This window comes from Vespula pensylvanica, chromosome 18 (genome assembly GCF_014466175.1).
Source record: "Vespula pensylvanica isolate Volc-1 chromosome 18, ASM1446617v1, whole genome shotgun sequence".
NCBI classification, from domain to species: Eukaryota; Metazoa; Arthropoda; class Insecta; order Hymenoptera; family Vespidae; genus Vespula; species Vespula pensylvanica.
In genome coordinates, this window is record NC_057702.1 from 571,537 (window position 1) to 583,087 (window position 11,551).

The following is an 11,551-nucleotide window of genomic DNA, read 5'->3' on the forward strand; positions in this document are numbered from 1 at the left end:
ATGCGCAACGTGTGCGTATGCGCCGCGCGTGTCGTTCTCCTCTCTCTCTTTCTCTGTGTGTTTCTCTCTTTTTTTTTTTTTTTTTTAAGACGTACGCTCGGTTGCACACACAACCTGTCACACAAAGTTGTTGTAACGCGCGCGCACTGCACTGCCGAAGAAAAGACGACGACGACGACGACGACGACGACGACGACGACGACGACGACAACGACGACGACGACGACGACCACGACGATGATTTACGACAGGAATCAGTACCGACCGAGGGAAAAATCAACCCCTACGCCGAGGAGTGGCCGCGGTCGTCCACCGTGTCCCGCTTGCATCAAAGCTCGCACTACTGCTGTTACTGCTGTTGCTACTGCTGCTGCAAATACACCACATCGTTAATCGAATAACGGCCGAGACCCGTTGGCGCACGAGAGGACAAGTCGTGCCGTAAATATATATCTCTATCGGGCCGCCGTCCGAGACCACGCCTACCGTGGACGTCAATAGGCAGTACCGTATATACTTCGTTTTCTCAAGTGCGCATAACGATATCTCTTTTTTGCTTCTTTTCTTGTTTTTTTTTTTCTTCTATGTTCTCTTTCATCCCCCTTATAAAATTAAAACGTTTGTAAGATTGACATTTTTAACTTATCGAAATCAACGCTCGATAACTTCGATCGATCGATAATTACTTTGTTGTTTTTTCGAGATATCTCGAAAAATTTGGATACTATTATTTAGCCAAGTTCGTTACTTTTTTTTAAGATTTTATATGACAATGTCGGCTTAATCGTATCGCTCGCTTTTCTTTTCCGTAAATACTGGTTTTGTACGAAAGGTGACAAATCAACGATAACGAAGGAAATCGTCGTATTAATTTCTTCGAAAAGTTCGAACACGTGCATACGCGAGCATTCACACGTAGATTTGATCACGGTGGAACGTCCGAATGACTTGCTTCGCGTCATCTCTTCAAGATCTCTCGTAAGCGCGTTTCTTCGATTTAGGTAAAACCCGAAAAAACTGTCTGACGTTATTTGCGATAACGTTCCGCATTTATTAAAGTTGATGAATTTCAGTTTTATGTCTAGTTTCCACTCGCTCGTGCTTTATTGCTCTTTCGTCGTAACAAAGAACAAATCGTGCCTTAGAGGAATTCACGAGACGATTTATACGACTTTTTTTTCCTTTTTATTACATTTTCTAAGAGACGTTTAAGATGCCGAATTTATTTCTAACGAATTCGTAATAAGCCTTTCTATGATTCTCCTTACGACAATTGCGACCGATTATTTCAATCAATTATCGTTTTCATGTAATGCATCGGAACCAATCAGAGCTTTTGAATACTTTTTTATATTTGTTAAACGATATGTGTGATCTTCGATCAAGATCGTTATCGAATTAAATCGAAAGATCGATATCGTTCAACGTCTACGAGACAAATTTTGATAGTATGGCGCGCGTTCTGCATGTTGCGTTATCTACGTTTAAAAATATACGTATTTTATATATTTAAAAATCTCGAACCGTACGTTGGATCGTCTGAATTTACGTTGTACCTTTGTACGAGAGAAATTAATCGCGTTTATTTTCATACTTTCAGGTTCGTAATTTTTCTGCCAAATATGTCGACGTAATTCGCGATTCTGTTTGGTTTTTCGAACTTGGTGAGGTTAACTTATCTAAAACAATTAAGACATCTTGATGATAAATCGAATTGATGCGATAAAAGGTCAGATAAAAGTAGTCACACGTACCATCCATCGTTACGTTTGTTTTAAGATGGAATATTATGCAATTTACTTTATATATATATATATATATATATATATATATATGTATATAATAATCAATTATTATACTATAATAACTATTATCCATCGAGATAATAGTCGTTATTCGTAAAATTATTAGTTCGACAACACGAAGCGAGTTTCTTCGGTTGAAAGGATACTCGCAAAAAAAAAAGAAAAAGAGGAAAAGAAATGTTTTTCGACAAGTTAATCGATTAATTATCCGCGTCAGATTTTACACACGTCATAGATGAGTCAAGAGTATTAGGAAGAAAGACCAGGTAAATATATAGAAAATTAATATATAGTTCTTTGTAAACGCTTTAATGATACACACCTGGGTAGGAAAGTGGCGCTTACAGTTGCGCACGAAGCGAATGCGCACGCGCCTTTACGCGCCGCTTATGCTTCGTTCTCTTTCTTTCTTTTTTTTTTTTTTTTAAAAAGATGTCACGCGAATCAACGTGCCGATACCAAATTTCTCGACTGTAATCAATAACGTAAATCTTGTAACGAAAATAGACGATAGAAATATTTCGATAAAAGTGATACAACGTACACCAAGTTACGTTCGTTTTTAAGGTGCTCTTGCATAGGTTTACGAAATACTACGAAGTATGACGAAGCATGACGAAGTTTGTTACGTCGGGTCGATAATCCATCCTCGAAGTTACGACGAACGAACTGTATCCAGTTGTCCTACGATATTCGGCTTTTCCGTGCACTCCAAAAACACATCGCTCAAACCCGAGCGACATGATATTCGCATTGGGACGATCGATTTACATTTCGTGAAAATTCTGTTCAAAGAAAATCGTAAGTAAGTATCTTTTTGCCTGTCAATTCTTGACAAAATTTCCCTCAAACCGATCGAGATCTTATCGAAGGTGAAAGGCCTCATCTGTCATGCGGCAAAATTCGATTGCTATTTTTGACGTATGACTTTTACCGTTCGTTTTAAACTTCTTTTTTTTTTCCGTTCCATGTGTATATTCATGCATACACATAAATGGATGATACGATCATTAGGAGGATATACATAGTAAAAGGTTAGACGTTCGATCGAATGAATTATATGGAAAAAGAAGTCGTCGTAAACGGCATCGTTTGTAATTACGAGTTTTCTTTTTCTCTCTTTCTGTCTCTCCTTAAGAACTATTCTCAAAAGATTGTATTTTTTAGAATATACGCGCGTGTATTTCGTGTACGTTCGTATTTATTCAGCTCTCTTGTATTTATTCGCCGTTGCATATTCGATGTATGGAATTAACCTCATTCGGAAAGATGCATCAAGAATTTAACATCCGTAAAGAGTTTCATCGAGGTTAACTAAAAATTTCGCATCGAGATTCTCTCTGAAAGAAATTTTATTTATATCGAAGAAGGACACACGCATTATAGTGCGTCGTGATCAACGAGAAAATATTCAACGCGGCAAATTCAATTTCAATAGAAATGATAATAAATGATTTTCGAATCGTTGATCACTTAAATTTCTCATTGAATGCACTTTTAGCGCGATCAAAGAAAACATCGTCGTTCGTCCTTTAATATAAAAACGATACCATTATCGTCGTGTTATCATTATCGTCATTAAGATCGAGATATTCATTTGTCCGGCTTCTTTATCGACTGAAATATGCGCGCGTTTTTCAAATTGACATCGATCGATCTATAATTAACACGTCGTTTGTTGATATTTTTTTTTTTTCAGCGAAATGCATCGACACGTGGGAATATTAACAATTCTGACGACCTTTGTCTGTGCTGAGAATATTCTAATGACCGAGGTCTTTGTCATACCTATCAGACCGGAAACTTTCGATTGGAGTCCAGATGGTAAGACGGACAAATAGATAATTAAATCAGTAACGTTTATGACGAAACGATAACAAATAAGAATAATAAATAAAGGCAATAAAATAGAATGAACGAAGAAATAATTTGTCAAATAAAGAATAAAAATTATCTTTTTTTTCTAACGCATGCTGTAGTGAAAAAAAAAAAAAAAAGAAAAAGAAACAGAAAAGGAAGAAAGAATGGGAAAAAGAAGAAAGAAAAAGGTGTCCGTTGTCACCCGTTAACCCGCTTCACAATTTGAAATTAAAGTACGTCTCGCACGTCATTCGGCGCGCACCACGAATAGCAATTATAGACGCGTCTCGAGCGTTAATAGCGTCCGACCTCGTACACGACACGCGTCCGCTTCTCTTTCTTTCTTTCTCTTTCTTATATGCATTTCAAGAGACGCTTTCTAATACGCCTTTCGCCAAATTTGTCTAATCATAAACGTTGAAAGTCGTTCGCTCACGTAATCGATGAGTTTCGTCGAAAGGTACGGTCGATTTTCTGCTAATTAACTTAACTTTTGCTAATGATTCATTATGGATCATTGTTTCGATAAAACAAACTCGACGTCGTCGTTGTCACGATTCGTCCTTTCATTATTTTATTTTATTCCGTATTTTCTACTTTCGTTTCGATGAATCTCGATAATTCTAATCGTATTAGCGTGAAGTTTCGTTTCTAAGATGAGTTATCACGAAACGTTTCTTTATATTTATTATTCGTATATTAGCAATGAATGGTCGTGTGTTAAAAATAAAATTGTGTTTTATCTTCGACCACGTGCCCGATAGTTATTTGGACTTTAATATAAGAATGTCGAGACTACACAATTTAAGATTGTGAGAAACGTATGATTGCTTTATCTTATGTTACATGACGCGTGGGTAAACGATTTATGGTCGACGAGACAGTTTACGTTAATACAAACGACGCGAAAGACGAGCTAGCTTGATTTCTTTGAAGGAGAACAGAGAAAGAGAGAAAGACGCAAGGAAAGAAAGAAAGAAAGAAAAAAGAAAGGAAGAAAGAAAGAAAGAAAGAAAGAATGAATGAATAATATATATATATACATATATACACATTCCCTTTATGTAAATTTGTGTAAACAGTTACACGTTCCTTTACCATTGACCATATATAAGTTTAATGTCTTAACAATGGCTTTTCATTCCACGATCGTTCGTCACTGTAGAAGGAAAATACGATCAGTTTACGTACCAACCGTCCTTGCTCAACGCTCCCGATCTTCCTTCATGGATTCACTATGTTCATAGTAAAAGAGATCACGGTGGATTTCTTTATGGTGTCGCACCCAAAAATCAAAAATATTTTCAAGTAAGCACACGATTTCTTATCATTATCATCTCCTTATTCAAATCTATCGCGTTTTAGTTGTTGTTATACTTGACAAGAAAAAAATATGTGTATATATAAATATATACATATTTTCAGTTGGAGATTGTTGGTCTGAACAAGCACACGTACGAGACGAAATATAAAGTACTCGACATCAACGTTCTTGAGAAACAGAATTTAACGAGATATGAGGTCAACTTAAAAATCGATAATCTCAATGTGGAAGATACGTTTGGTCGTAATCGAACCGAAAAACTTCTTGATGTTTTCAGGTCTGCCTCGCGACGGATATATACTTTTTATAAAATTTATATCTGTTTTTACTTCCCCCCTCATTATATTCACACGAGACACACGATCTTCCAGAAACAAACTTTGGACGACTGCCACGGATTTGTATGTCACTTTTCTGGCTTCAGCGGTCGAACTCGGTGCGCGTTTACCCCTTAAACCTGGAGAAAGCGAGGGGTAAGCTGATCTTATTTTCTAGAAGACTTCAAACTTATGTGCCATGCGAAGGAGTGAAAGATCAAAACATTTCTTCGTTATCGCTGACGTATCGATCATCTGATCGCCAACAGAAAATAACGCACTGACGTGCATTTTACGTTCTTTTTCAAGTCTCTATGATCGTCAGACGTTTATAACATATATACGAGCACATTTACACGCGTACACGTTAGTATCAATTTTATATTCATTTCTTACGTTGATTTCGTTAAAGACCAAAATTCTTACGTAATATCATCGATGATTTATCATTAATACTGTAGTCTGAAAATTTTTTATTTATGATGATATTCTCATAGAGCGTGTAATTAAGACTTTGTAACATGAAAAGGATTTCGAAAGAAACGTTATTCCTCGTACGAGTTTATCTTTCACGTTAAACGTACGCATCTTTGTTGTTAATCAGCATGATTTTCCTCGTAAGATAGGGAGAAGTCGTCTTTCGTATTATCACCTGTGTCACTCATACAGGTGACTAACGGTATAATATTATTCGCGGCTACGTTCTATACGAGAAATAAACTTTCGATTCTATAAGGAAATTTTGTGAACTTTGCGTCAGAAATTCCTATTTTGTTCTTACGATTAAAAAAGCTTTCTTATAAGAAAGCATTTATATATATTATGTTTTACACTGGAATACTATCACGTCATGAAATATAATGGTTTTAGGAGAAAATGACGAGAGATAAGCGTCCCCAATGATCGCAGGGAGATATTTTAGAAGACTATAGAAGTTATCGAAGCGTACAAATTTCAAGGAAAAATCAATGAAGCAACGGGGTTGATAATATACCCATCGTTCTTCATAGCACATATTATCGTACATCCACGGGAAATGACGAACGTTCTCGACATAAATTTTAATCGTTTTACAAACCGCGTATATAACATCTACGATACGTCATGTTAAGATTTGATTCTTTCGTGTGGTACGTACAATCGGAAGTATTCAAAGGAAATATTTCATGAGATTAGATAACCGCGGGTGCCGGCCTTCCAATCTTTATATGGTAAGGTACTTACGCAAGTATTACTTACGAAAAGTATTTTTTTTTTTTCTTTTCTTTCTATGATAGTATCAAATATTTCTAATTTCGTGTCAAAAATTTCTCAATTTTCGATTGCAATATACGTACCAAAGTTAGAGTTGCGATTAATAGAACGTTTCTTTTTGCGATAACGAATATCTTCTTTTCATCTTCATTGATTCTATCAACCGATTTAGATCCATGAACATTCTTCTTCTCTGTTGGAAAGAAATATCGGTCCGTGTACGGTTTTGAAAGAGAAGACAAAGAAAATCATACGATCACAATCTCTTTGGGAAACTCGATTCTGCTGATAAAAAAGTTATGCAACTTGATTTAATGATCATAGAAGTGTAAGAGGAATAGATAAAACGTATCGCGCGTCTCGTGCCTTGTCAAAGACCTCGATGGAACGGTGCCCGCGCAGCTACTAAAAGACTAAAGCAGTCCGCCTCCTTGCGGCAACGTAACGCCTCTAATATGTACACAGCGTGTAAATAGTCTGACTGCTCGAACAAGTACGACATTGTCAACGCTACAGGCGAAGATAATCGAAGCGCTTCACTGAATGACGTTCTCCTGTCCCACGCACGCGATAAGGCCGCACCTCGTCTCCTCTCACCTCGCCTCACCACCTAACTCATAATGCCTCTTTAGTTACGTATTGGGCCAGTGTCTCTCAAATTGCATCTTTGAAAAAATTAGAACTTTTTGGATATTTTCTTTTTTTTTTCATGGAATCAAGAATAACTGCGCGTGAAGGAATTAGATCATTGACACACACACGCGCGCACATGCATTTCACGATCGTCGCTTATAATTGCGGTGTAATAATAGAGACAATCTGTCGTCATTTTTTTGTAGGTATGAGAAATATATATGTATATATATATATATATAAATTGCACGATTATCGCTAGATAATACGCGTAAAACGTTTCGACGACAAACAACCACTTCTTTTTCCTTGATTGATTATAAATAATGCTGGCCAACAAAAACGAAATAATATTTGAGAGGATCCTTGGTAGGAATGACGCAAATACCATAAAATAAAATGCACGATATAACTCACATTCGGTAGTATAATCACGCAAAAAGAATCCTTGTATTTTTGACTCGTCAGTGTGTATCACCTTTTTCGGTTCACCATGAGGTCATTTCAAGTAATTTATCAGGAAACGAAATTCTCTCTTATCTCTCGTTGAGAAAACTCAACGCACCTGTAGCTTTGATGTGTTCGTTGTACTTACGACGAAAGAATTTTTTTACTTGTCTGACGTGTTTTTTAGTACTTACGTCACGACATCAGTTTCGGAGGAAAATAAATAAATATGTATGACAATGATAACAAACGTTTTCAAGACCGCCGAGATATTATGATATTATTTTCACTTATAAAACGAGTGCGTTGGAACGAACAAGACTCGGGAAATTTTTTTCGTGAATCACATGCTTTTATCAATTTCTAGATCGAGTTATCAACGTTAGATGTTAGAATCGGTTCATTCCCTCGTTTTTTTTTTTCTTTCTTTCTTTTTTTTCTATGAAATAACATTCGGGAAAAAAATTACTATCTCGATCGACTTTCTTTATTTCCATATTTTAACTGGCATTTTTTACAGAGTCGTCATGAGACTGGGCAGTTCGGTACCATTTTCACAAGAGTTGATAGAACTTCAAAAGGAAGTAAAACCGCTTTGGAAGTTACTACCATCCTGTCCAAGAGATTTGAAAAGAACGAGCGTGGAGAGACTATTCAGAGAAGCCGGTTTCTTATTGGATTGGTGTTCCTTCAAACTGGTCGGATATGTTTCTATATATATATATATATATATAGACGAATATTTTAATCAATAGACAAAATGATCTAATAATCATTTGTCGGTTTACGTTATGAAAAGATCACAAGCGACGAGCAACCAGGAAGTTCGAGACATGGACCGAGTATGAACATCGTTGGTTTACCATCTTCTGGAATCTCTGAACATAGCGAATGGCAATGGGCAAGATCAACGAAAGCTGATATTCCTACGAGAAGTTATTTCAAAGAAATCGTTACAACGATCTTCGTACCAACGATATTACTTCTTCTTTTGGCCACTTCTCTGAGTACAGCACTTTGTCTTCATCGTGACAAAATGTAAGCTGGTGGTAAATTGTTTTATACTCTCCAATCGGAACGATTTTCCAAAACGAACACTTTCCATACATCCCAAAAATTGTAAATATTTCATTCTTATCAGCTTCTTTAATCTTTTCTTTGAGTCGTTAGAAACAAAAAATATCGTTAGGGCTCGAAAGTCATTCTTTCTGTTTGGGTGTCTCAGCTCGTAAAATCGGTCACACGTGTAGCAGCATATCGAGTATAAACGAGCGAGACAGAGGACAAGGAACTCTCATAGTAGGTTTCATTCATAAGTAGGAACGATATCTGACCAAGCAATGTCGTGACGCTCAGTACGGTCGAAAATATGAATGCGATGTGGTCCGTGAACACTCGATAAATGTAATCGGCTTGTACACATACGTACACACAAACACACACACACACACACACACACACACCATGCATACATGCATGCGTATATATACAAAGAAACATATGTGTTATCGTTGAAACATAAGCGCGTCGTCGAAATAATAAAAATACATAAGTAAAAAATGATATTTGCGTCAAAAGTTTTTAATAAAAGATTATCATATTTAATACTTGCTATTGATTAATATTCAGCAATTTCTTTTCTCAAGAGATCTATGTATATACTTAGATACCCGTAGATTTGAAATAGTTCAAATGGCTTTACAAACAAGTGGTAGATTAAATTACTCGCGTCATTCGGATTTCACAAACTAGACTTTATATATAAATGGGAAAATATAAACACAAGGATCGCATTCATTTCCTATCTCGCTTAGCATATAATTATTCTGACAGAGAAAAATAAAGTACGGGACATCCGGTAAAGTGTGGGATAAAACAATATTGTTACTATCAAATAATCATCATTATAATTTCTTGTTTACCATTCTATTTGACAATTAGTAATTTATACATAATCGAGCAATATTTATGAGTTTTTATCGAGAAGCAAACTCGTTATTAGCATTTTGTAAATTGAAATTTATTGATTTTTTTTATCTAACAAACATTAATATACAAATCGAAATGTCGAGATATTTATAGTTAGATTAATTGTGGACAGATGGCTTTATTAAAGTTTTTTTTTTTTTATATTCCAACGTAGTTTAGCTCGATCCTACAAAATATCAAGATTCCCGATCTCACGTAATCGAGTTAATCGTCATTTCCTTATGATAATGATAATGCGAATAACGCGCAACCTACGTAAACAGACTCGAGAATCGCACGTCATCGTACTACGTAAAATGATCATTTGCTATGACGTAAAGATTATCATCGATGTAAGTAAAATTATTAGTTTACGGTCACATTTTCGTTGTGACTTCCGTATTCTAACATTTATCATTTGTAGAAATTAATCGCTAAAATGTTAGTTGTATTTTACTTTTATAGAATAGATCCGGAATCTCAATTACACTTCTATGAATTATTTAATATTTTTCATATCCGAAAGGAAATTGTTAGGTATATCTATTACCTCGTTTATTTCCTCAATTAATAAAACTATAATTATGATTTGTATGCTCGGTTGAATAATAAAAGTTCGATAAGCAATTTTCGACGCTATCAATAAATTTTCACTGTGACTTTATAACGAGATTGCTCGTTACCGTCGCAAATTTATTTGTTTAACTCATATTATTTTGAATATCTTTTATTTCTGCATTGCTACATTAGTTTTGTAACGCTGAGAAATTCTTTATTTTGCAGTTATGCATATTATCCGTTTGCATGCCATTCTATAGTCGGTAGGTACAGTTTCTCTTTATATAGCTTATAGATATTAAAAGATAACTTTTCTTGCATATGTAAACGTATAACCGTGTGTAATTAGTTCTTTTATTTATAGCAAAAAAACAGAATCTTCGTCGGTAGAAACAATGAGCAAGAATGGAGTGCAAATGGTACAATATGTAGCTCCTGAGAGAGGTACTTTGAGATCATTATCTGTACCACCTTCCAGTCCTAATGACTCTTTAACACGTACACCGAGGTATAGAAATATTGTGTAATCTATTAATTAATAATTAATTTTTTATATTAATTCACACTATGTTTGCAGAATTTCTAATGAACGTTGTAATCCATATATTCGACCTAATCCGCCACCTTATACTGGACCAAGCAATTTGTACGTTTAATAATAATTATTATGAAATAATATAAACAATATATAAAGATTATATAATAGTAATAGTAATGATATATGAAATTTTTAGCGTAGGTATGAGGACAGATTTCTGACTATACGAGGAGCCAGGAAAAACGTGGTTTTGCTAAGCACATACGATAAAAATACATTTGCGCTTTGGACAGAGAAATTGCAAAATCATCGAAACTGGCTCCATAAATTATAATTAGTGCTTAAATCAACGATAAAGTAGTTAACTTAATTAAGTGTGCTCTACATATTTCATTTAAAGGAGCCTTAGACTATATAACATAAAATGATAATCTTTTAATAATAACAAATAAAGTCATAATAAAATTGTCTAAATTTCCTCGTTAAATTATCCTTATTTTATAAATTTTATTCTTTTTTTATGTTCATATATAATCCATAGTTAAGAACATAATTTCAAAATGTTTTGAATTTGGCGGACAAAATATTTGTTTTAAATTAGACCATTGAGAGATCAGTATTATAAAAATCATTCTCTGATTGGTCCATTCCAAATTATCTTTTCGATACGATATTCTAATGACTTTCTTTCGTAAATTTTAAGGCTTTATAAGAAATATAACTTTAATTTCTTTCAATTATTTTGATCTATGTTATTTATCAATGAAGATACAACGTTCTTTTATGGGTGAAGGTTATTTGTAGATATATATATATATATATATAAAAGAGAAAGGACGAAAGTATA

General features: G+C 34.8%; 1 protein-coding gene across 5 annotated transcripts; it reads left to right on the forward strand.

Annotated features, from left to right (window-relative positions):
• Positions 1 to 393: 393 nt before the first annotated feature.
• On the forward strand, positions 394 to 11,182 carry LOC122635433 (epsilon-sarcoglycan). 5 transcript variants are annotated; one of them, XM_043825660.1, is made up of 10 exons: positions 394 to 530; positions 3,505 to 3,629; positions 4,831 to 4,973; positions 5,091 to 5,266; positions 5,361 to 5,462; positions 8,161 to 8,338; positions 8,440 to 8,678; positions 10,531 to 10,674; positions 10,744 to 10,812; positions 10,901 to 11,182. In XM_043825660.1, exons 2-10 carry the CDS (start codon positions 3,509 to 3,511, stop codon positions 10,923 to 10,925), a joined length of 1,197 nt encoding a protein of 398 aa, XP_043681595.1. In that variant the 5' UTR covers positions 394 to 530; positions 3,505 to 3,508; the 3' UTR covers positions 10,926 to 11,182. The 5 variants fall into 5 exon arrangements, 4 of the variants coding, with proteins under 4 accessions (XP_043681595.1, XP_043681596.1, XP_043681593.1 ...); XM_043825661.1 differs by lacking the exon at positions 394 to 530 and adding an exon at positions 1,971 to 2,071; XR_006328666.1 differs by lacking the exons at positions 394 to 530; positions 10,901 to 11,182 and adding exons at positions 2,221 to 2,610; positions 10,392 to 10,429.
• Positions 11,183 to 11,551: the final 369 nt, after the last annotated feature.